This window comes from Bubalus kerabau, chromosome 6, assembly GCF_029407905.1.
Source record: "Bubalus kerabau isolate K-KA32 ecotype Philippines breed swamp buffalo chromosome 6, PCC_UOA_SB_1v2, whole genome shotgun sequence".
Lineage (NCBI taxonomy): Eukaryota > Metazoa > Chordata > Mammalia > Artiodactyla > Bovidae > Bubalus > Bubalus kerabau.
Genome location: NC_073629.1, coordinates 118348646 through 118375361, shown reverse-complemented (window position 1 = coordinate 118375361; position 26716 = coordinate 118348646). Strand labels below are relative to the sequence as shown.

The window sequence follows — 26716 nt, the reverse complement described above, 5'->3', positions numbered from 1 at the left end:
TCCTTAAGAAGCCTCCTTCTCCTTTATTTCCTGCCTGGAGGACATGGCCTGTTTCCTAAGCTGAGGACTTTATATCCTGAACGCTGATGTCTCAGCTCCCAGCGGGCTAGGGCAGCGACAAGTGCCCGACTGTGTGCAGTGGAGACTTACAGCTGCTTCCAAACTGGCTTTTGGCCAGTCCTGCCGCTTTCTCCCCTCACGTCCACTTCTAGAGGCGCCTGGAGCTGCCAGCCCCAGAGCTTCCCGGAGCTCTGCAGTAACACCAGGTCCTCAACTGTTCTCGTTTCTTTCCTACGATGTCATTTTCTTGGGCACTTCTAAGTCACTTACCATTCATCTATTTTCTTGAGAGCTTCCAAAACTTTGTTGCCATTTATAGGCATTTTAGTGGATTTATGTTTTAAAAAATTAAAATTCCCTGTAATTTTAATGGGATTTCAGGAAGAAACTATGATAAATAGCCACATCTAGTTATAAGAAGTCTGCGAAGTGAAGACTTATTCAGAGCATTCAAGTCTCCAGTAATAACCGTGGATTCTGTTATCATAGACACAGACAATGGATAGTGAAGAACCAGCAATCCCTGCCACACGGGCAGCTGGTTTTTGAGACAGAAAGTGAGGCCATTTTTCAGCAGAGCAGGAGAGGTGTACATCTACAGATGGGCCTGGGGACTGGTGTGAGGAATGAAGAAAATATCTGAAATATTAATAGCAAATACAGAGACATGCCATGGAGTCATGGAGAAATGAATAAATGCTTTATTTAGTTCATTCATTCCCAAAGCTTCACAACTCACCCTCCCACTGTCAAAATAAGTCACATGTGACACAGTGCCCACCTCCCAGCCAAGAGAGCGCTGTAGGGACAGTGTCACCACGATGCAGCCACGTGCTTCCGACATTTTAGGGGCTCTTTCTCTTCAGACTAAAACCCGCTAAGTGGAACAGGCTCACCCCAGTTTAAACCTGTGCAGCACTATGAGTGCCTCCCTGGAGCACCGGGGCCCCCGGAGCAGTGGAGAGAAGCCGGGTAGACTCCCATTTACTGATGCCCCCTCTGCAAACCATGAGAAACTCTCCGGAGAGCCACTCCTCTACCTGAAATGCATATACAAAGATGCCACGTGATCAATTCTTCTCTCCAATGAGATAAACAGTACACAGAATTAAGGCATTTGGGGGGAGTCAACAGGGACTAAAGCATTCATTACAGTTACAGTAACCTATCAAAGATGTCCATCCCATTTCTGAAAGCTCCTAACCAGGCCCAAGTGCAGCAACAGCCATGGTCCCAGCTGCCGCAGACAAGCGCGGTCACTACCCAAGAGAAAGGGAGGACCCAGGGCTGATGCCAGCGCTCCTGCAGCACGTGGGCTCCAGGGCATGTCACACGGCATGTGCCCAACACCAGACAGAAATCACGGGGGCTGGGCAAACACTGCAGGGAGGCGCAGGGGTGCTGCCGGCTAAGCCACAGCAGCAAACTGAGGTGCTAACACACGGGATAGCCGCGCTCAGACACCACACGGACCTGGACACATGTACACGCACACATCACACGGTAGAGGTCTGAGATCCAAGCAACGTAAAAAAGAAAGGATCCTCATGCCTCCAGACACTGAGCAACTATGAGTTAAGGCAACAGAAGCCACCTCCACCCTCACTCACGTCCGCATCCAACCGTCTCCCTACCATTTATGGCGTATGTTCCATAGACCGCTGCACTTCAGAACCTGCATGTCCCTCCCGCGGAACTCTCCGAGGACAGGATCGCACTGACCACTCATGTGTGCATTTCAGTCATTCTATTCCACATCAAAGGAGTCAGGTTGGAGGGCGGGGAGCATGAAAAGGAGAGTGAGGCCTAAGTGAGCCAGGGAGAGATGTCAGGCGGCTGAATGAGACACTTCCAGGAGGGAGAGCCGAGCTGGCGGGGCACCCAGGCCCCTCAGGCCCGGCCACTGAGTGCCTGGCAGGCAGCCCCAAGGGCACGGGAAGAGCCTGAGCCCCGGCACCAGAAGGCCCACCCCACCACCAGCGCCAAGCCTTGGGGTGCCTCAGGTGCCCAGGGTGAGCGGCAGCCCCACTGAGGAGCCATGCTAGCTTCCTGGGAGGGTCCTTCAGGGGTGGCCAGCGGCCCATCACCTCAGGGATGGCGCTGTCTTCACAGACACAAGCACGCGCTCCTGACCCTCCGGGTGATCACAGGGCCTGTCCCCAGACTACCAGGCAGCGGAACCATGGGCTCTCCTTCAGCTGCGGACAGGCCGCTGGAGACTCCAGGAGGAACTCCTCAGTCGTGAACACAGGCTATAGACAGACTGTGGGTCCCGACACTGGGTCTCAGAGCCTGGCCAACTTAAAAAGAAGTTCTGGGATCTGATGAATGGCAGCCAACATTTTATTCTACAACCAGGTGCATTAAAAAAAACCAACAATGTCGCCCTCTATTATCACCTTCATTACATAAAAGAACATTTTATCACCCAAATTAGGAAGAACATAATCTCAGACTAAAAAACAACCCTCTAAATGGAGTAAACTTGCCTTCCCATGTGATTTCACGTGCACCCTTGCCCTTCTGACCTGTGCAGGAGGCCTGTGTCACGGTCACCGTGACTCTCACTGTCCCCCGGGCACAAAGCCCAGCCGACCAGCAAGGCCACAGGCCGTCATCACCTCAAAGGCACATCCGCTGAGAAGAGGGACCACGCGTACAGAGACAGCGCTGACACGTCACCAGGACGGCTCAAGTGCCTGGTGCTTTCACAGACATTCTCCCGTGTGTCCTCACAAGAGCCCCACAGGAAAGGCATGGCCGGCCCGTAGCCGGGCCTGCTCAGGGCCAGACAGGAGGCAGCTCAGCACAGAGGAGCCTTCTTCTCCAAGGCGGATTTTCCCTGGCTGGGTCCAACCTTGCCTGCAGGCTCCTCTCTTACACTGCTCCATGAAGAAAGGGGAAAAATGATGGCACATAGGCCTGATAACAGAAACATATTCAACATGAGCAAATTGTGTTGAAAAGAAAAGAAACTGTCCTTTCTTTTTAAAACGTCCTGTTTAACAAGCACATGTTGACTAAAACTTATCAAACGTCAAAAGAGAACATCAAAACTAAGCGTGACGACCTTGAACCCTTTCCTGGAACAAAGCAGGGCATAAATAAATAAATACATAAATACCAAAAATAATATGAAAAGGCACGGATACATATGACATTGATAGGTTTTGGAAATACATTCAGAACTCCCACCAGGACACCAAAGCGGAACCCTCTGTGAGGTCTCAGCACTGCCCCACCTCCCTAGGTCCAGCCCCACCCGTCCACTGCAGCCAAGGCCCTGAGCACAGGATTCCTTCAGCCGAACGGCCCTCAGGCGCCCCAGCAAGTGAGCACACTCCTGAGACAGGCTGGGGGCCCCGGCTTCTGCCCACTGGTTTGTCGTGCCCCGCCCCATGGGCATGGTGCTCTGGGCCACAACCTCATCACCCATGTCCACATTTCCTGGCTATGTGGCAGTGGGCACCCTGGGGTTTGGAGACTGGGCTTTTATAAAGTGCTCTGTGGACAGAGTGACTCCTTCCTAGTCTGTACCCTACCTATCCCTGCCAACAACAGAAAAAGGGAGCTTTAGTAACGTGAGGCTCAAAACAAGAAGAAATGGCCCTAAGTATATATAGCTATGCTGTTTTCAGAGTTGTGTGTGGCACATACGGAATTTCAAGCTAGAGACTGAACCTCAGTCGCTGGGGGTCTGAAAAATTTATCTAAAGGCTGGCTGGACACAGAAAGTCAACCTGCCTCTATAAAGGACGAGTAGCCCTGAGCCCACCATGCTCTGGGGCGCACCATGCGGGGGCCCCCACTCCCTGGCTCAACCCCTCCCGAGTCCCAGTCCCTCCCTGGCCAGGTCTGGGCCAGGCCCAACAGTGAGGATCAACTCAGTCCAGTCCTCTAGAGAGACCCCAGAAAAATGGTTCCATCCCCCAGAAACAAGTCCTGCACTCACATCACCCTGCACAGCAGCCCGACAGACACCCCGCCGGGCCAGCCAGGGGCCCCTGCCTCCATGCAGCCCGACACTCCTGCCTGGCAGCGCCCCCGATGCTGCTTTCCAGGTCTGTGAACAGTCACCTCCCACCCCAGGAAAGCTCTGTCCCTAACAAACCCCTGCAGACAATGCCCAGCAGGGCACACAGGGTCTCGCGAGCCTGCAGCACAGCCCCCAGGAAGGGAATCCAGGCCAAAGGGCAGCTGCAGGAGTGCAAAGTGAGGTGAGCGAGCTGCTCCTGAGACCCCTCTAGCCAGACTGAGAAGGGGACGTGCTGCCTTGCCAGGGACACTCCCTCCAGTGGTTCCGCCCCCTGGCTGGCAGCTCCACCCCCTCCTGTGGCTCTGTCCCTCTCCAGCGGCTCCAGCTATCCTACAACCCTTCCCTATACGAGGGAGAGCCCTCCCCCAACAGCTGCGATGGAAGCCACTGCCCAGAGCTGGTGAGTCCCAACACGAGGGCCACCGGCACACTATTGCTCTCCCAGACCAAATCTCAGCAGTGCTCGGATCTGGTGGCAAAGGTGCCATCTGCCACCCGCCCGCGGCCCCTCCTCTCTCAGGACGCCTCTCCTGCTGCAGGTGGGACCCCAAGCTCTGAATGCAACCCACCCAGCAGGTTCGCAGCCAAGAGCAGCAGCCTACAGCCCACTTTTGAGCCTCCAAGGCCGTGGCCTCAACTTGCAACGAACTCCAGTGGCTGCATCTTCCCCTCTGAATCACTGAAGACTTCTCTCCCCTCAGACCTCATTCGTGTGCACAAGGGCCTGCCTGGCTTCCAACACATGTCCACCCACGCCAGGAGACAGACTCAGAACTCCATCCTCAATCACGAAGACCAGGACCAGACGCTGCTGGTCTAGTCAGTGAAGACACACAACAATGCTGATAATTAAATAAACCCATATCATTTGTTCAACTCTTATAGAAAATCTAAACGCAGATGTGAAATCTGTCCATTTCTAAACACTTTCCATGGATCCACAAAATGGTCCTGAGGCCTCAACAACCAGATGTGATTTCCCTGCAAACAGTGGCACCTGGATACTTCAAAGAGGCAGCCACTGGCCCACCTGTGCCGGCGTGACACACATCTGGCTACGCAGCCCTGACCACAGCCGAGCTGTCGGGTGATAACCCAGCTCAGTCCTCTCCCTCCCCCAGCCCCCGGCAGGCCATAGGAGACCTCTAACCTCACTGCTATCCCCTGTTCAGTTCTAGGAGCAACTACCAAGACATGAGGTCCAAACAACTGAAGCACAATCAACCAAACACCAGATGTTCTGTCCACAGGACACCACAGAACTGAAAGCTCTGAACTACCCAGAAGACGAGTCAAGTTTCCACTTCGCAGTGCATGCACGGACTTGTTAGAACTGGCAGTGGATGCTGCTGGACGGTCGTTGGTCCGAATGGAGGCAGTGGGCCTCCTGAAATCAGTGGACTTCTGGAAGCTCCCAGAGTGAAATGGCAGAGAACTCGTGAGACCTGTTGGCATGATGCTAGGCACGGCTGGGCATGGGGCTAGGCGTCGAGCTCTGAGCATTACCTAAAGAGACTGTGAACACTGTAGGTACTGACCTTGAGACAGTAAAGCCAACCCAAGTGGCCAGGAAACCATCCTTGAATGAAGCCAATTGACACGACACCCCCACCACATGGAGAGAACACTGAGGTGGCAAGGAAAGCGTGTGTGCGTGTGTGTGTGTAAACATCACATGTTCAACCCAAGAGCTGGGAACACAAACTCACAAGTTCAGGAACTGTGTCTCTGTACTCTACTTTTTACCAAAACTCCCTTTTTCATTTGACTGCAATCAAGCCATCAAGTTGAGAAGTGAACCCAGAAGCAGTCTGGAAGATGCCAGTCCTCTCTACTCAGGATATCAGCAGGCCTCCAGCCTCAGCCCCAACTTGCTCACATTTCAAGGCCCACTGCATTAATTTCCAAACAGACTGAAGAAGCACAAAATAAAGTTGTGTAGGAGCCTCCCGGCTGATACTGATACTGACCCCAAGACTGTCCGATGCCCAAACACCTGAGATAGAGCACAGTCCGGGGGAACAAAGCCGGTCCTGCTTCACCTGCAGCCGGGCGGGACTCGGCAGCACAGGACGTGGTCACGGGGCGAGAGTCGGTGTCAACTTGCACTGCAGGTCACCACCGCCTCTTCACTGCAATCAACAGCACTCCGGAATTCTACTCGTAAAGCAGAAACTTTTTTACGGGGTCTGGCAGAGGCAGCAAGGGGATCAGATGAAGGCGGTATTTGCCGAGCGCTCTTCTCACAGCCACGCGGCACAGATTCAGCAGGGACCTGGGGACACCTGGAACGGGTGGGAGGAAAGGAGAGACAGAGGAAGGGGGGGTTAATCCAGTTTCTCCCCTATCACCTCAGACCAGAGGCTGGTGGGGACGGCAGGCAGGACACACCATTGCTTGCTGTCAGCATCCCAATTTCAGAGGCGAGCCGGCTCTGGTGACAAAGGCCTGTTACTTGCTCCTTCATCTGCACAAGGAGCAGAGTCTTCACTATCCAAGCATCTGCTCACCTCTGCTGAGTTCCCTACGCAGAGAAACTAGAGCTGACCACTACGAGCCCTGATCCTTGCCCTCTGTCAGCCTCTGCTCTTGGTCTACCCCAGAAGCTCCAAAGGGGTTTGAGGGGGACAGACCAAGCAACAGAGGAGGGTAGGCTGATAATTTTACTCTGGGTGAAAAAAAGCCTCATTGTGTCTCTGCCTCATGAAACAGGCATGAACACAGGCAGCCTAACTAATAGTGTGGCTCCAACTGACCAGTAACCAACTCTCAACAGGAGCAAGTTTTAATGACCGGTTTAGGGAAAGCCAGTAACAAGAACACAACACACAGAAGTTCTCAAGAGGTAAGGCACTGGGGAAAGGTGGTCACTCAGATGCTCTCAAGACCCAGGTGGGAAAGAGGCCGGGTGTGGGCAGGTCAGAGGGAGCACCGAGGGTCAACTCCTGAGTCCCGGAGAATGACAACGAGACCAAGCCACGGATCAACCCCAAACTCCCTGTCCATCAACTTAATTCCCTGGCAAAGCCTTCTTCATAAATAAGCAAACCTCAGACTTAATTCGAGCAAAAATCAGGCTTAGTTCACAATCCAGAATGATAGTATTTGAGTGGAATTGAAGAAGGGGGAGTGAGGGCCCCAGAGAAGGAAGAACTTGAAATCTATTGTAAAGCAAACACTCAAAAGCCATAAACGTAAAAGAATTACAGATCACAAAGTAGAGCAAAGGAGTAAAGAGAACATAATCCCAGGAACTCTGAGAACGTGTATTTTTATAGATTCCTTGTTATTAACCTCTGGTGTCCAGGAATTTAAAAAGAAACTAATCTGGAAGACTGTTCTAAAAATTCCTAATCCTAACTGAAGGTTCTGACCAAGTGCTAATTAGGAAATTTTATTTTCATTGCTGCAACTTGGTTCATTCAACCAATTTAAAGAGACTGCCAGGCAGAGCTGAATTAAAGCCACTTACTTCTGGCTTCTTTAAAGACCTGCAGCGCCTCGGGATCCACCTTCCTCCTGCCTCTCGACTCTGGGCCCAAGGACTCCCACTTGACCAGGTTCAGGTTGGCTCCGAACTCCACCAGCAGGCTGACGAAGGCCGCCTCGCAGCCGTGACGCAGGACGGCATCCATGACGCAGCCGGGCGAGCCCCTGTAGAAGCCCTGTGTGTTGACGGGGCCGTTGCAGTTGAAGTCCGGGTTCGCCCCCGCCTGCAGCAGCAGCTTGAAGCACTGCAGGTTGTGGTAGGCGGCGCTGATGTACAGCGGGCAGACCACCAAGGAGGTGAGCCGCCGCGAGAAAGGGGGCTGGGCGTCAGGAGTCAGGTGGTGGTTGACATCGACGTCCGCCCCATACCTGCAGGGAGACACACGGACAGTCAGGCTAGCACGGTCAGCAGATCCCGACCGCACCTGCGGGGACGGCCCGACACCCAAGCACCGGAGCGTCCCCTGCTCGCAGTGGACCCATGACTCCCAGCAGGCACCACGGGAGTTCAGAACCTTGGGATCCTCTCACACAAGAAAACTCATAAGGGAATTCTTTCAAACCTATGAAGACCCAACAATCCCACGGCTATTTTAACTATTTCAAGCAAAGATAAAGAAGGAAAATCCCCAAATTCATCTTATGCAATTAACGACAGAATAAACCCCAAACCAAACAAAGGTCACACCATAAAGAAAAATTACCAGTGACCTGCACTTATGAGCATCAACTTACAACCTCCAATAAAACGTCAGCAAAGGGACTCCAAAACATTAAGAAAGCAACACACGATGACCTCATGGGGGTTATTCCAAGGGTGGTTCCTATATTAGAAACTCTATTAACATAATTCATCATATTCACAGAACTAAGGGGAAAAGCTGAGGATGTGACTGGTGATGGAAGCAAGGTCCAGTGCTGTAAAGAGAAATATTGCATAGGAACCTGGAATGTTAGGTCCATGAATCAAGGCAAATTAGAAGTGGTCAAACAGGAGATGACAAGAATGAACGTCGACATTTTAGGAATCAGCAAACTAAAATGAACTAGAAGGGGTGAATTTAACTCAGATGACCATTATATCTACTGCTGTGGGCAAGAATCCCTTAGAAGAAATGGAGTAGACATCACAGTCAACAGAAGAGTCAGAATATGCAGTACTTGGATGCAATCTCAAAAACGACAGAATGATCTCTGTTCGTTTCCAAGGCAAACCATTCAATATCACGGTAATCCAAGTCTATGCCCCAACCAGTAATGCTGAAGAAGTTGAAGCTGAATGGTTCTAAGAAGACCTACAAAACCTTCTAGAACACCCAAAAAAGATGTCCTTTTCATTATAGGGGACTGGAGCAAAAGCAGGAAGTCAAGAAACACCTGGAGTAACAGGCAAATTTGATCTTGGAGTACAAAATGAAGCAGGGCAAAGGCTAATAGAGTTTTGCCAAGAGAACACACTGGTCATAGCAAACACCCTCTTCCAACAACACAAGAGAAGACTCTACACATGGACATCACCAGATGGTCAATACCGAAATCAGATTGGTTATATTCTTTGCGGCCAAAGATGGAGAAGCTCTATAGGGTCAGCAAAAACAAGAACGGGAGCTGACTGTGGCTCAGATCATGAACTCCTTATTGCCAAATTCAGACTTAAATTGAAGAAAATAGGGAAAACCACTAGACCATTCAGGTATGACCTAAATCAAATCCCTTATGATTATACAGTGGAAGTGACAAATAGATTTAAGGGACTAGATCTGATAGACAGAGTGCCTGATGAACTACAGATGGCAGTTCGTGACATTGTACAAGAGACAGGGAGCAAGATCATCCCCAAGAAAAAGAAATGCAAAAAAGCAAAATGGCCATCTGAGGAGGCCTTACAAATAGCTGTGAAAAGAAGAGAAGCGAAAAGCAAAGAAGAAAAGGAAAGATATATCCATGTGAATGCAGAGTTCCAAAGAACAGCAAGGAGAGAGAAGAAAGCCTTCCTCAGTGATCAGTGCAAATAGAGGAAAACAACAGAATGGGAAAAGACTAGAGATCTCTTCAAGAAAATTGGAGATACCAAGGGAACATTTCATGCAAAGATGGGCTCAATAAAGGACAGAAATGGTATAGACCTAATAGAAGCAGAAGATACTAAGAAGAGATGGAAAGAATACACAGAAGAACTATACAAAACAGATCTTCATGACCCAGATAATCACGATGGTGTGATCACTCACCTAGAGCCAGACATCTTGGAATGTGAAGTCAAGTGGGCCTTAGGAAGCGTCACTATGAACAAAGCTAGTGGACGTGGAGGTGATGGAATTCTAGTTGAGCTATTTCAAATCCTAAAGATGATGCTGTGAAAGTGCTGCACTCAATACGCCAGCAAATTTGGAAAATTTAGCAGTGGCCACAGAACTGAAAAAGGTCAGTTTTCATTCCAATCCCAAAGAAAGGCAATGCCAAAGAATGCTCAAACTATTACACAATTGCACTCATCTCACACGCTAGTAAAGTAATGCTCAAAATTCTCCAAGCCAGGCTTCAACAATACATGAACTGTGAACTTCCAGATGTTCAAGCTCGATTTAGAAAAGGCAGAGGAACCAGAGATCAAATTGCCAACATCCTCTGGATCATTGAAAAAGCAAGACAGTTCCAGAAAAACATCCATTTCTGCCTTACTGACTATGCCAAAGCCTTTGACTGTGTTCGGTTCAGTTCAGTCACTCAGTCGTGTCCGACTCTTTGCGACCCCATGGACTGCAGCACGCCAGGCCTCCCTGTCCATCACTAACTCCCAGAGTTCACCCAAACCCATGTCCATCGAGTCGGTGATGCTATCCAACCATCTCATCCTCTTTCATCCCCTTTTCCTCCTGCCCTCAATCTTTCCCAGCATCAAGGTCTTTTCAAATGAGTCAGCTCTTCGCATCAGGTCACCAAAGTATTGGAGTTTCAGCTTCAACATCAGTCCCTCCAATGAACACCCAGGACTGATCTCCTTTAGGATGGACTGGTTGGATCTCCTTGCTGTCCAAGGGACTCTCAAGAGCCTTCTCCAACACCACAATTCAAAAGCATCAATTCTTCGGCGCTCAGCTTTCTTTATAGTCCAACTCTCACATCCATACATGACCAATGGAAAAACCATAGCCTTGATTAGATGGACCTTTGTTGGCAAAGTAATGTCTCTACTTTTGAATATGCTATCTAGGTCGGTCATAACTTTCCTTCCAAGGAGTAAGCGTCCTTTAATTTCATGGCCGCAATCACCAACTGCAGTGATTTTGACTGTGTATATCACAACAAACTGTGGAAAATTCTTCAAGAGATGGGAATACCAGACCACCTGACCTGCCTCTTGAGAAATCTGTATGCAGGTCAGGAAGCAACAGTTAGAACTGGACATGAAGCAACAGACTGGTTCCAAATAGGAGAAGGAGTACATCAAGGCTGTATATTGTCACCCTGCTTATTAACTTATATGCAGAGTACATCATGAGAAACGTTGGGCTAGAAGAAGCACAAGCTGGAATCAAGATTGCCGGGGGGAAATATCAATCACCTCAGATATGCAGATGACACCACCCTTATGGCAGAAAGCAAAGAAGAACTAAAAAGCCTCTTGATGAAAATAAAAGAGGAGAGTGAAAAAGTTGGCTTAAAGCTCAACATTCAGAAAATGAAGATCATGGCATCTGGTCCCATCATTTCATGGCAAATAGGTGGGGAAACAGTGGAAACAGTGGCAGACTTTGTTTTTTGGGGCTCCAAAAATCACTGCAGGTAGTGACTGCAGCCATGAAATTAAAAGATGCTTACTCCTTGGAAGGAAAGTTATGACCAACCTAGATAGCATACTAAAAAGCAGAGACATTACTTTGCAAACAAAGATCTGTCTTGTCAAGGATATAATTTTTCCATTGGTCATGTATGGATGTGAGAGTTGGACTATAAAGAAAGCTGAGCACCGAAGAATTGATGCTTTTGAACTGTGGTGTTGGAGAAAACTCTAGAGAGTCCCTTGGACAGCAAGGAGATCCAACCAGTCCATCCTAAAGGAGATCAGTCCTGAATATTCATTGGAAGGACTGATGCTGAAGCTGAAACTACAATACTTTGGCCACCTGATGCGAAGAGCTGACTCATTTGAAAAGACCCTTGTTGGGGGCCGGCATGAGGCACTCCGCCCATGGCAAAGGTCATGAGGAAGGAGGCTCGACATACGCAAAGGCGGGATCGAGCCTCAGGAGTCCCGCTGGAAATCCTCGAGCATCTACCCCCATAACCAGAGCCTGCCTACTTTACTACTTTGTGCTCTCACCTACACCTCTGACTTTACGGGGGGCTGTCCCCCACCACCTCTTTCGGAGAAGGAGTTAACTTAAAGCTCCAGTTGATAAAAACCCCTGGGCGTGACAAGAGTGTTTTAACCTACAAACTCCTCTGAAGGTTCTCTAGCCTGCCTGACAGGCTTGTCCGGCCACATGTGATTGCTCACAGCCTCCCAACCATGAGAGGCACAAGATGCTTTAAACCTTCTAAAAACAGGTTCCTTAGAAAAGTTAGAAAATTATTAGTATAAGTATAATGGGCTGATTAGAAATCATATTGGTGAAGGGTTTTTCATTTGTTGAGCCAATGTTTACTGCTAAGTCTCCACATCCCCTGCCCTTATACACATTAATGAATATATAGAAGAAATAAGTATTAACCTTTGATATTAATCACGTTAGACCTTAGGCTAAGTAAATTCTTTCCTTAACTAAAACCCACTACACCCTCACCCTATAGGAATGTAACTTTATTTGGGTGGCGTCTGTTTTAAGAATAATCACCCCTGGAGAAATAAGTGTCCTGGTTGACTGACCGCTGTCACAAGGAGAGGGTCATAAATTGTCAGCAGGCCCCCTGGCCAGAAGATGATGTAACACCCCTAAGACCTCTGTATACATTTGTATGAAGCACCTGACTTTGATAAAAGTCAGGACTGCTGACCCCACGTGACTTTTGCATAACACCTCAGTGTATAAAAGTAGACCATGGAAAATAAAGAATTGGGATCAGTTCCTCGAAAGACTGGTCTCCCCATGTCTCTCTCTCTCTCTCACTCTGGTTGAGTCTCCATCTGGAGCGCGGAACCCACCATGCTTACTAATTATGCCTGGGCTTCTAAGATCCGACCGGGGAGGCCTCAGTGTCTCCTCTCCTTCGGGAGAACGGAAGGACGCGTGCGGCCTACGTAAGTGGTGCAAGCTTCTTGTCTTGAAGTTTTATTGGTCCCCCGCGTAAACCAAGCTACTCAGCCTCTTTTCTCCACTGAATTTTCCTACTGAGCTATCCTTATTCTATTCCTTAATTAACGTTTAATTAAGCAGTTGTTCCCTGACCCTCGCCTAGCCGTCTCTCCTTCGAATACCCTGGATCAGCTGGGGCTGGTCCCCGGCAGACCCCGATGCTGGGAAAGACTGAAGGCGGGAGGAGAAGGGGACAACCGAGGATGAGACAGCTGGATGGCATCACCGACTCAGTGGACATGAGTTTGAGTAAACTCCAGGAGCTGGTGATGAACAGGGAGGACTGGCGTGCTGCAGTCCATGGGGTTTCAAAGGTCGAACACGACCGAGAGACTGAACTGAAGGGAAAAAGCCATAATTCTTTCTCAAACACAAAAGAGGCATATGACAAAATTCAGCACTTCAGTTCAGTTACTCAGTCGTGTCCGACCTTTGAAACCCCATGGACTGCAGCATGCCAGGCCTCCCTGTTCATCGCTGGAAAAACCATAGCCTTGACTAGATGGACCTCTGTTGGCAAAGTAATGTCTCTGCTTTTCAATATGCTATCTAGATTGGTCATAACTTTCCTTCCAAGGAGTAAGCGTCAAAATTTTAATTTCATGGCTGCAGTCACCATCTGCAGTGATTTTGAAGCCCAAAAAAATAAAGTCTGACACTGTTTCCACTGTTTCCCCATCTATTTCCCGTGAAGTGATGGGACCAGATGCCATGATCTTCGTTTTCTGAATGTTGAGCTTTAAGCCAACTTTTTCACTCTCCACTTTCACTTTCATCAAGAGGCTTTAGAGATTCGACACTTAGACATGTTTAAAAACACTTGATAAAATAGAACATGAAGAATACTTCCTCAACATGATGAAAAATATTTCTTCATCCCAGAAGTCCGCATCTTACCTAATGGGCAAACATGAGCAGCAGCTCAGCCAGGAGCAAGACACACCGTCCCACTTTCTGGCCACTATTTCTAAAGGCATGTTTTTCTTTTAAAGTATTAGTGCAATTAGACAGAGAAAGCAGTTAGCTGATTAAAACTGGAAAAGAAGAGGTAATTTTTCCTATTTACAGAGGACATGACTATGTCTGGAAAGCCCTAGATAATTAATGAAAACACAATTAAGAAGCAATGAAGTACCACGTTTTACACCAATAGCCTTTACATAAACAAAAACAAGTCACAAGATAAAGTGACAAATACTTCATTTCTAACGGCAAAATAAACTTTAAAGTGAGACAGCTAAGCATAAACTTAACAGTAAACGTCCAAAGTTTGCATGAGGAAGACTGTATTTTATAATTAGAAAAAAACTTTTTTTGAAAGTCACAAAAGCAGACACAAGCAAGAAAGACATACCAAGTCTTGGATAAGAACACCCAACACCATTAGGATTTCACTAAGCATATTAATATAAATGAAAATACTCTTCCTAGACCTAAATAAGTTGATTATAAATATAAATACATAAAAATAACATCCCTGAAGCTAAATAAGTCAATTATAAAGTTCATTTGGAAGATCAAACAGGACAAGATATAAAAACAAAGTTTTTTAACATGAAAATTAAAGAAAACCTTTTTCATGCCAAAAAAGCAGCAACAGTAAGTGAAAAATTGGAGAAAAGGTAACGAACAGTTAACATCCTTACTCTATAAAGACGTTCTGAAAGGAGATCAACAGCCCTACAGGCACATGAGCCAGAGATAGAGGAAAGGATGGTTAGCCTCGCTCATAACAGAAACGCAAAGTAAAACTACTCAGAGACAGCACTTCTTGCCTATTGGACTGCAGAAGATCCAAAAGCTTACTGACCAGGCTTTAAAGAAAAAGGAAGTCTTATCCATTTCTGGGGTCATACAAAATGGAGCAATCCCTGCAGATAGAAATCTGTAAAATCTGCAAAACTCCGAACAGCCGATACACAGGCAGTTCATTAAAACAGCACCCACAGCAGCCGGAGGCAGGTGACAACCACAGGTTCATCAGGAGGGACTGAGTGATCGGTGGCCAACCCAAGGTGGCCCATCCGACAAGGGACAAGGGGCAGGGCAGGTGCTGCCCTGGAACAGTCTCCAGGCCACTGGCGAGTGCGGAATGCAGGACGAGGAGCAGGCAGTACACTGCTGCCCACCCTGCAAAGAAGGCTCCACGGCAAACATGCATATGACACACACCTAGACACGCAAGCGTGTCTGCTTAGTGTTCAGTATGCAAGGATAAACCACAAAACTTCTTCAGTGGTTCTCTACAGGGCAGGGATGAACCAGGTGAGGACAGAAGCTAGACTTCTTTTAATACACTTTGTTTACAGATTTGACTTTGGAACCATGTAAATACACAATGTAAAAAACTAAACAGCAATCCCTAAAAACTGAAAGCAAAAGCAAACACCTTAACACCACTGTGGGTCCAGCTGGTGTCTGTCCATCCTGCCCACCAAGCTGGCTCTTCTTTCAGGCCCATGGAACATCCAGAGCAGCCAGACTGTTCTGAGCACCAGATTCGCCTGCAAGGCCTACAGCTTCGAGCAGCCCCAGAGGTGGGAGCACTCTCCCCAGCCCTGAACTAACCTTTACAGCTGTCCAGGAACCCCTCTCCCGACTTTCAAAGGCAGCCTGGATGTGAGGACGAACACAACACCGGCAGACACAGGAGCCACCTGACCTGGAAGCCTCATTCTCCAACAGAGCCTTCAGGATGCCCTCGAGGCACCTGCCCTTGTCACTGCGCTCAGAGACACCCAAACACATGGCTTTCTATCAGGCGTGTAAAGTTCCCCAGGCTGAGGGCAAACGACCTGCTGGTCATTTCACTCTAAGCAGAGGCCACTGACCACAGCAGGGAGGGTGGCCTGGCTCAGAGTGCCGCAGTCCAGGCCTCGTCAGGACGGTGCCCGCTAAGGATGCTGCCTGCTGAGGGAGGTGAGGAGCCCCACGTGGGAGGGGCAGGAGCACAGGAAGCTGGTTACACCGAGGAATAAGAAGCACATCAGAGGTAAGCGGAGGGGCTTCCACGGCGGCCCAGTGGTTAAGACTGCTTCCACTGCAGGGGGTGCAGGTTCGAGCCCTGGTTGGGGATGCCATGATGTGCGGCCACAGAAGGAAAGAAAAAAAAGTAAGGGGAACCAGGTCTTTCAATGTCGAAATCATAAATTTGGAAAGGGAGAAGGGCAGGATGACATGGGGCAGCTCGGAGCAGCCCCACAGGTGGGAGCGCCCTCCCCAGCCCTGAACTAACCTTCACAGCTGTCCAGGTGCTGAACTGGACTAAGGCCGCGGGCTGTACTCTTTAACCATCGGTGTATAATAGACACAGGAATGTAGGCGGAAACGTGTCCAGTAAGAGGGCCTGCAGACAGCAACACCTGACAAGCAATAAGCACTCCCAGTGTCCAGATCTTGGCTTTTCAACATCATTCTCCTTGGAGAAATGACAAAGCCCAGGGCTGAATCAGGCAAAGTACGTATGAGCCCAGAATAACTCTAACTCCACAGGAAACCATAAGTCGAACATACATAAATGGATTAAAAATTTGATGAGGAATAAGATATATACATGGTTGCAAAGTACCTATCCACGAAAGTATTTATTAATCACAGAGGGAAAAAGAGGAGCTTCACAACAGAGAAAGCTGGCAGACACCGCCCTGGTCAAAGAGCGAAAGGGAACATCAGTGGTACTGGGACCAATGAAACCACGCTCAGCTTGATCGGATGCACCGAGAACAGAGCCTGACTTCTGGGCGAGTCTGCCCCGCCCTGGAGCTATCACGGGAAGGCAGCACTGCGCACGGACCCCCACCGCCCTCCCAGCCCCCAGACGCCTCACGACGCCGTCGGCAGAGTCTGTCTCATGCGAGGGCAGGAGGGATGATGACGGGGTCCGCCATGCAGGGGTCCAAGGGTGGAGAGAAGAGCAGCGTTGTCAGGGCTTGGTAAACACGCGGGCCAACACTCACAGCCGGCAATCCTGTCTCATCACCCATCTCTTCCCCAGAACAGACACCGTGGTGTCTCAGCAGCACAGAGCTGAGGAAGACAACGGCGGCACGCGGACCCAGGGGCTCACAGGACACCCCGCTTCCCCTGTGACGCCGTGGAGCACCATCAGCCCTACAGATGCACATGTCACCTGTTCTATAAACTGTCCTAGGAACAACCTTCTGACACACAAACCAAGCCAGGCAGAAACCGCTATTTCATTTCACACAACCAATTAAGAGGCCCAGATTTCAAGCACTGAAATCTGCTTCCTCCTTACTCTTAGGAAGAGGTTTCCCAGAATGTTTGTCACTTTGGGCAACACGACAATCTGGTATTAGCTGAGCTGTGGGAAAGACAGCCTTCATTCGCTCATAAAAACCTACTGGCTGGGATCCAGTTAATTTTAATCCTGAGTATTTTCCAAAATTCCCATACTGCTTTTAATATCGCTGGCCAGGAACCATGGAACAACTGCATAAATCAACATAACTTTTGCACGCACAGAAATACCACTCCTTACCTTTATAAAACAAAACACCAAGGGAAATGAGAAGTAACAAAACGGAGGCTACTTGCAGAGGGACGTCAGACCACAAGAGTGACAGACAGTGCCCTGCCCGTGAGGGACAAGGACACAGGGAAGGCAGGAGTTGAGTTTGGACTATATGTAGGTTGTGTTATTTGTTCAGTAACTTAACTCCATTCTTCAGAAGTCAATTATCGGGTCGTTTAGAACATAGGAAACTTTACAATACAATAGTATATGCTCTTGGTACCTTACCGCACAAGTGACATCCTGCACTCCAGCAGGAAACAGAATGTCTGAGTGACGCTGTATCAATAAGGGCATCTGGGCATGTATCTCAGAGCCAAGCCTGCGGCTAGTTCAAAGCAGCAGTGCATCATGAACTGACTGAAGTGCCCAGCGGGATGTGTGGAACCAGGACGAAATTTCATGGACTGATCCTCTGCCTGTGCTCAGTCATCAGTTGTGTCTGACTCCTTGCGGCCTGTATGGAGCCCGCCAGGCTCCTCTGCCCATGGGATTTCCCAGGCAGGAATAATGGAGGGGGGTGCCATTTCCTCCTCCAGGAGATCTACCTGACCCAGGGATCAAACTCACATCTCCTGCATTGGCAGGCGGGTTCTTTATCACTGAAAGTGAAAGTCGCTCAGTTGTGTCCGACTCTTTGCAACCCCATGGACTATACAGTCCACAGAATTCTCCAGGCCAGAATACTGGAGGGGGTAGCCTTTCCCTTCTCCAGGGGATCTTCCCAAACGAGGGATCGAACCCAGGTCTCCCGCATTGCAGGCAGATTCTCTACCAGCTGAGCCAAGAGGGAAGCCCAAGAATACTGGGGTGGGTAGCCTATCCCTTCTCCAGTGGATGTTCCCGACCCAGGAATCAAACTGGGGTCTCCTGAATTGCAGGCAGATTTTTCACCAGCTGAGCTACCAGGGAAGCCCTGGATTGACCCTACTGGATCCATTTCCAAATTAATGACTTACATTCTCCAAGATGCAAAGATACGGGACTGAAGTGCCTTCGATTCTTGGGCTAGAAATCCTTAAAAAGAAGGGGGTGGGGGGAAGCATTGCATTCCTTTATCCCTCTAACATAACAACCATGTCACCCTCATTTATCTTTCCAAAAGCCAATTCCAGAGCCATGTGATACATAAAACCTTCTGATATAATAAATATATTTTCAACACCTAATTTAAAAACCATGTCTGCACTGGGTTAGATGCCCTCAGAACCGCCCACTGTGGCCTGTAACAATGCTGTAGTCCTCTGCAATCCTTCCTGACACAGACAACCGGCTAAATAAACTCCACTCAGTCCAACCACAGAACAAACTGCCTCCAGAGCAAGGGAGGGGAGAGAAAGCATCAGTGATAGAAAGAACTCACTGGAGCACAGGACTGAAGATGCAATCTCGATCAAACTGATTAAATGACAATCATTAGTGCAATTAAAGTAAGACCATAAACCGTCTAAAACAACAGAAAGGGAAAGCAAAGAAAACACAAATCATGGAACACAGACATTGTATAGTTAAGACAGAAAGATAACAGAAACAAACCTAAAATCAGCTATAGCGATAATGTTAATTGTATTCAGAAACGAAGAATCCCAGACAGTCAAATAGTAACAGTGAGCACACAAAGACACAAAGAGTTACTTAAACCCACTAAGATTCAAACTAGAAGTGACAGAATGTTACCTAAATGAACCCTCAATGAAACCAATGGTTTCCTCCTGCTCTCATAAAGGGCATAATCCACAGGCAAGAATTTTAATGAGCCCAATTAGCATCAACATACAGTAAGCAAAATTATGAGAAATACAAGGGGAAACTGACAAATCACAACAGTAATTAGATACTAACAGACTTCTCTGAATCTGGGGCAGATCCAATGGTTAAAAATGTAAAAAACAGAGAGAGGGAGTCTGAATAGCATTAACTGAGGCTACCACCTTGTCCTATGAAACTACAACACCTGTGATTTGTACTTTCTTTCAAGGAGCCACAACAAAGCAGCCTGATTTTAAAAAATAATTTTTTAAAAAAAGAATCTTCAACATGGACATTATATGGTCTGTATTATCTGGGCACAATACAATAAAATTAAAAGTTCACAGAGGTTTTTATTAAACTGTTAAGAGCCTCAAAACCTATAAAAACAAAGAGGAAATCAACTTCACTTATACCTATTTTAAAAGTTAAGCAAAAACAAAGCTCTAGGCAAAAGTAAGTTAATAACCTTAGATGTTTACATTGTTATATCAAGAAAACAACGAAGAAGCATGCAACTCAAAAGTTAAGAGAAAAAGTAAAGGAAAATCAAGGAAAACAGGGAAAAAGATAGATAAAAATAGAAATTAACCAGTAAGAAAATAAGAGAACTGATAAAGCTAAGAAGCAACTCTTTAAAAAGACAAAACGGACAAATCCTGTCACAAGCCTGCTTTGAGATGGGGAGAAAATAAGGACTGAGGAGGTGGCTGCAGGCACCGGCCCCTGGGTGGCCGCTGCGGCGGCGGGGCGCAACCCGAGCACTGACCTGATGAGGGCCTTCAGGATGTCCGCCCGGCCCACGCGCGAGGCGTGGTAGACCGGCGTGCTGCGGTGGTGCCGGCTTCCGTTGGGGTCTGCGCCGGCCTCCAGGAGGATCTGGGCGCTCTCCAGGTGCCCGTTCACCACAGCCACGTACAGGGCCGTCTGTCCCTTCACGTCCACCAGGTCCACCTCGGCCCCCTTGCGGATCAGGAAGTCCACGCAGTTCCCGTGGCCCGCGGTGGCGGCGATGCGCAGGGGCGTGCAGGGGAGCCAGCCGCAGCACCACACGGACTTCTCGTTGATGCGGCTGAGAGAGAGCACAGGGAGCCAGGCTGGGAGGTGCAGGACACGCCGCTGGGAGCAGGGGGCAGCCCTCGCGTTAAGAACGCCTCCAGGGGCTCGGCTGCAGGAGACGCTTTCACACACTCCCCCTGCCAGGCCCACGCCTGCCGCAGGAGCCCCAGCCCATGGACCAGGAAACCTGAGGCACAGCTAGACAGCACCGGCGCCAAGAGCGCCACAGCAGAGGGACACCGGCCAGGCTCAGCCCGAACGCAAAGCGGCACTCAGACCGAGAGCCCCGTCAAGGAACACCACGGCCGTGCAGTACACGGACCCACCTCATCATCAGCTGAGGCGCACGTCACCTCACGCTCCCCGCTCCGAACAAAGCCCAAGGACCCAGATCACCGAAGCAGTGACCCAGAAACACACAGCGCGCCAGGGCTCCTCCTTCAGCTGTGAACTCGCTTCCACTGGCCAAGGAGGCCAAGGAATGCTCCAAGCACTCATCACCAAAGAAATATATCCCAACAGAAAAATACCATCAAAACACTGGAGATTTGTGGATCCCAAGTATTAGAAGAAACAAAAACAGTACTTGAAAAAGCAGTACGAAACTGGTCTAACACCTAGCTTAACTCTCCTTTGTTCTATTGTTACATCTGCAGTACCACAAAAGTTTGATGCTTTCTTCTGACTTGAGTCATTGATATTAGATACTCGTGCAGTCCATCTATTCGCTCTGTATGATGAGCCTTTCTGGACATTTGAGACTATTTTTAATAAAATTATCTGTTCTAATGAAATGATACTAAGACATTAGAAGAGAAGGAGAAAACCTATTTCTGTATTGTCAGAAATCCTTCTCTAGGGAACTGTCCACAAAAAAGGGGGTACAAATTTCAGGATCAATATGCAGGCATTTCTCCCATCAACTCACTGCCAGCCAGCCTAGGCCCGAAGGGGAAACAGACACACAGAAAAAGCCTGGAGTTTCCAGCTGCAGATGAGTTTCAAACCTATCTGAGACTCCAATCTCAGACACATAGACAGCCAGCAGAGTCTCTGTGCTCCCCCGGGTGTCTCGAGGAGGGAGACGTGATAGCAAGACTCTGATGCTACTGATCAAGGAAGGGCTTGCACTGGTCACGGGAGGTGGCAAGGCAACAGGCAGGGTGCTATCAACAAAAGGAGCCAGAAGGTAGACACCCAGACCTCCCTGGGCGACGAGACAGCAGGCCAGAGGCTGAGCCCTGCGCCCTGCAGGCCGACGCCTGAGGGCCTGAAAAGCCAGGGCAGAGCACGTCAGGGGTGCTGCCAGGTGCGGTCCATCAGGAAGGCTGGACACACGGGGGACCCGATGCAACACTTCAAGGAGGAGACTTTCTGTACCCGACTTAGGGTAAAAGCCAGATGAGGCTCACAAAGGGGCAGGGCCGCTGCTGAAGAGATAACGAGGCTGGCATCAGGGGTAACCTCAGGGAAACTGACACCCAGACAGCACCAGACGGTCACTGACGGAGCTGGACCTGAATTCGGGTCTCCACACCCTGCCTCTCTGGCTACCGCCCACAAGCCTGACGGTGCTTCCCTCAGTCCCCTCTCTCCCCGCCCTCTGGAGTTGGAAAGTATCAGAGGCTCCCGGGCTCCGGGCAGCACCTCAGCAGCGCTCACCTCCGGTAGCTCTCTTCCTGTAGCAGGTTCCGCAGGGTCTGCAGGTCCCCCACGTAGGCAGCGTCGTGCAGCCTCGTGTCCTCGCAGTGCTCCAGCGGGTGGTCACAGAATTGCTCCCTCAGCCACTCCTTCAGATTAGGACCTGCACTGAAGAGAGGGGCGCCTGTCAGCTCCGGGAGGCCTGGCAGGGGAGCCGCCCACCAGGGTTAGTCCTTCAGTTGTGTCCCACTCTTGCCGACCCCATGGACTGTAGCCCGCCAGGCTCCTCTGTCCATAGAACGCTCCAGGCAAGAGTACTAGAGTGGGTTGCCGTTCCCTTCTCCAGGGGATTTTTCCGACCCAGGGATCGAACCCACGTCTCAGCACTGCAGGTGGTTTCTTTACTGCCTGAGCCACCAGGGCCGCCCTTCCCACCGAGAGGGTGCTCTCCAACTTTCAACAATAGTACATCATTCCCCTGCCTCCAGAAACTTCCAGAGCCAGAGAGACGTAGAAAATCTCCTTGAATAAAGCTAGCATGTGCCCAACATCAAACCAGGCAAGAATATAATGTTTAAAACTTTTGGCAGGGTAAGGCATCAAAATCCAAACCTACTTAAGAACAGAGACGATCCTAAATAATATATTAGCAAAGCAAAATTTGAAATATACATCAAAAAAAGTCATCACAGGACTTCCCTGGTGGTCCAGTGCTTAAGACTCCAAACTTCCACTGAAGGGGGCCTGGGTTCCACCCCTAGTCAGGGAACTAAGATCCCACATGCCTCAGTGTGGCCAAAAAATAAAAAATAAGTCAACATAAAATTACTCTAATTTATTCCAAAAATGTATTGGGGGAAAAAACATATAATCCTCTCCTACGTTACAAATAGATGCTTGAATTTAGCAAAATTCAGTACCAAAAAAAATACTGGTCCTTATACCACAAATGACTCCGCCACGCTGATCTAGGCGACAGCCTCGCCACACAGGAGTCCCCGCGAGTGACACACATTTTGGTACCTCAGATGGGTGCACTTTACTGAATGTAAGCTGCACCTCAGTAAAAAGGAAAAAAGTTTAAAATACAACGATATAAATAGAAAGCCAGACCTATGTAATGAAGACTATAACACTGAGTAACAATAAAGGCTGGAATGGATGGTAAAAACCGCAGTGTACAGGATGAGAGTCAGTGCTAGGGAAATTTTAAGTGATACCAAATAAATTAAGGGATTTAACAAAGCTCTCTGGGGCCTTTACATGAGATATGACCAAAATATTCTAAAGGTTTATTTGGAAATAAAAATAAGAAACACTTTCAGTTTATTCAGTATGTATGAGAAGACATCTACCCTACTAGACAATAGAAATTCTCTCTCATTAGAATTAAAAGATAAATAGAACAATCAAGTGCCCAGAAAAGAGCTTAGCATAAATAACATAATATGTCAGAGTGAGTGAAGTCGCTCAGTCGTGTCCGACTCTTTGCAACCCCATGGACTGTAGCCTACTAGGCTCCTCTGTCCATGGGATTTTCCAGGCAATAGTACTGAAGTAGATTGCCATTTCCTTCTCCCAAGGGATCTTCCCAACCCAGGGATCGAACCCGGGTCTCCCGCATTGTAGACAGACGCTTTACCGTCTGAGCCACCAGAGAAGTCAGAAAGGGGCATCAAAGTTAAGTGAGGAATGGGAAGAGTAGTTGCTATAAACGGAATGCTCGTGTCTCCCAAAATGTTCTGCCAAATAATATGCTAGGAGTCCTAACACCCAGGTGATTATTAAGAGGTAGGTAGGACTGTAGTGGTTAATTAGGTCATGAGGGCGAAGCTGTCATGAATAGGATTAGCACCTTTATAAAAGAGACCCTGGAGAGTTCCATGGCCCTCTGCCACATGAGGACACGGCAAGAAGATGGCCATCTATGAACCAGGAAGCCCTCACTGGACACGAAATATGCCAGTGCCTTGGTCCTGGACTTACCAGCCACCAGAGCTGTGAAAAATAAATTTGTTGTTTATAAGCCATCCAGTCTACTCTGCTATCACATCCTGAATGGACTAGACCCCAAATACTGCTCACTCTTCAACAATGCATGTTTGATCTGCAGGAGTCCACTTACACGTGGATATTTTCAGCAGTAAACACCACAACACTGCACTGTGGTTGGTGACTGGTGGAATCCCCAGATGTCCGGGAATCGCACATGCAGAGGGCCCCCAAGTTGTCCCAACAGTGAACTGTAGTCAACAAATTTGTACAATGACATACCTACAGCTGACCCTTGAATAGCATGGTCTGAACTACGTGGGTCCATTCGCACACAGATTTTTTTCACTAAAAACACACTACACTACACAGTCCATGGCTGGCTGACTTCTTGGATGCAGAACCTCAAATATGGAGGGTCAGCTGTGAAGTCAAAGAAGGATTTCTGACTGTGGCGGAGCTCTGGTAACCCTCTGGGTTGTCAAAGGTCAACTGTGATTGAGCTCCTCACCTCACCGTGGAGCCTTAAATGTCTCCAGATAATTAAGAGTTCTTTAAACTTAATTACATAGACAGGAGGCAGAAGGAAAGAGCATGAACTCAGACTGCTTCACCAAGTCCCCACAGTGCCAGGCGGCCTAGCCTGTGACCCTGCCACAGGTGGGCTCTCCAATCCTGAAGTTGCTTTTCATATCCAAATCAGATGTTTTGCCTACCTACTGTGTACAGGGCTGGGCCATAGTACACTCCAGGATTTGACAGTTCATTAGCAGAGGTTAGACACAAAGGCCCCAGGTCACTGGGCAGAGCAAGGAGGGTCACTCAAGCACCCGCCACGACCAGGCCTCAGCAGATCAAGGCATCAAGAAGCCCTTGGGCCCCCAGGCCAATCCTCCTCCAGAAGTTATTCTCCACTGAGTTACCCACAGAGTGGAAAAGTTCAAAGCAGGAATAAGATTCAGAAGGTGTAAGGAGACTGACACACTTTTGCGAAGTTCTCCTCCAAGCGTGCCCTGTTGGCCTCTTCCAACCTACCACCACCGAGCTCCAGATTCAAGATAACTTTGTTTGCATTTTTCTGATCAGCTTCTCCAACGACCATACACCACTTAAGCATCAACCTTGACCCCTCTACTCCCAGGCCAGCAACACAGTAAACGCTAAAACAGCACCGCCTGGATATTAGGGTGCCTGTGTGCAGGGCAGAGTCAGTCTGCCTTCCTTCCCCCAGACCATCCTCCACACCGGGAAGCAGCAGGCAACCCTCCTCGTCCTACTGGACTCCTCTCAGTCCTTCCCTCACTCTCATAGGAAATGATGTTCAGGACCCTAAGGTCTGGCTGTACCTGGGGCTAGTCGATACCAACCAAAGCCTGGGATGGAAGGGGCTTTGTTTGTGTTTTTGTTCACTGGGGTATCAGTTCCTCAATCAACTGTTCATTGGATGAATGAATGGAGGGAAGGATGAAAAGCACTACTTGCACCTGTCTCCAAATCAACATTATATCTTAAATTCTGGCACATTTAGGAGTAAGAGTAAAAAAATTCTTAGTTTATTACTACCTAACGAACTCAGTGGAGGGGTGTCTCATTGGACGTGTGTACCGTCCGCAGCACAGAGAAGCACCTAGTACCCAGGGCAAACTCAAACAGGCAAGGAGGGGAACCGCCACCCACCCACCCCAGCCCACAGATTGAGAGGAAGCCGCTCCCGACCGCGAGCAAATGCACTCCCCCTGCGGATTCACACCTGCACAGCAGGAAGATTTCAAGGTGGTGACCCCCCAGTCCCGTGGCTATTCTGGGCAGTGGGCGTGAGCCTTTCTAGCCCGCTAGACTCTGTCAGGGCTGCCTCCCCGGCGGGGGGCCAGGGCCCCTGCAGCGGACCTGCTGTGTCACTGACAGCTCGCTGGAGGTGGCGTTATCGCGGTCCCTTGCCCGTGCTAGGGCTGGAGGCGGGGCAACAGAAAAAAGGGCTGACCCCTGGGGCTCTCCACACCTCTGGTGCGCTCAGAACTGGAGAATGACCTACGTCCTCTCTTGACGGTTGGAGGCGGGGGGTGTCGCCTCCAACCCCCCAGGCCAGCGGGCTGGCAGTGACCACGCAAGCTCCACAGGAGAGGAAGCCGAGCACCCGGGCCCCGGCGAGCCGCGCTGACCGACCCCGGCGGCTCCGTGAGGCCCTGCCGGTCACGAGCCGACGCGGCTTCGGCGCGACTGCCTCGGCCCCCTCCCCGCCGCCGCCCCCGCCGCCCGGCGGCCGCGCGCGCACGTTACCTGCGGGCGCCGGCCCGGCCCGCCCGCCGCCCTCCGCCATGGGCTCCGGCCTCCAGCCCGTCCGCAGCCGCCTCCCCCCGCGCGGCCCGCCTCAGAGACCCCGCCGGCCGGAACCACTTCCGGAGCCACAGCGCGCGCGACCGCTTCCGGCGCCGAGGGCAGTGGCCGTGCCGAGGACGCGGCTTCCGGCGAGCGCGCGCCTCCCTCAAGGGCTTTTGGGGCCTCGCGCTCCCGCTACGCTCGCGACGTAAGGCCCAACGGGCGCGGGCTGCCGCGGACGAGCTCTGGGGAGTGGGGGTGGGGCGGGGGGCGGGGCGGGCTGTCGGAGGCGCGCCCCGTCGGGCACGGCCAGGGCTGTTTGTCCACAGGAGGAGCGGAGGAGTCTGGGAAAATATGCCGCCTGGGGGCGGGGCCTAATTTGCATATCCTAAGAACTCGGATTAGTCGGGCCCGCCCCCGCCCCCACTGGGAGGGCGTAGCCTTCTGCCTGGAGAATGTGGGAGGGACCAAGGGAGGGTCTAGCTCCGGGTTCGAATCCCAGGGAAGCCAATCTGATGGGGCAGTGCGCTGGGGTTGCTTCAG

The 26716-nt window shown here is 49.8% G+C and overlaps 1 protein-coding gene across 2 annotated transcripts; it reads right to left on the bottom strand.

Moving 5' to 3' along the window:
* Positions 1-738: 738 nt before the first annotated feature.
* Positions 739-26273, bottom strand: ASB1 (ankyrin repeat and SOCS box containing 1). Of its 2 annotated transcripts, XM_055586607.1 has the most exons (5): positions 26135-26273; positions 21887-22028; positions 19935-20237; positions 7569-7954; positions 739-6381 (listed from the first exon to the last, which is right to left on the bottom strand). In XM_055586607.1, exons 1-5 carry the CDS (start codon positions 26172-26174, stop codon positions 6254-6256), a joined length of 999 nt encoding a protein of 332 aa, XP_055442582.1. In that variant the 5' UTR covers positions 26175-26273; the 3' UTR covers positions 739-6253. The 2 variants fall into 2 exon arrangements, with proteins under 2 accessions (XP_055442582.1, XP_055442583.1); XM_055586608.1 differs by lacking the exon at positions 19935-20237.
* Positions 26274-26716: the final 443 nt, after the last annotated feature.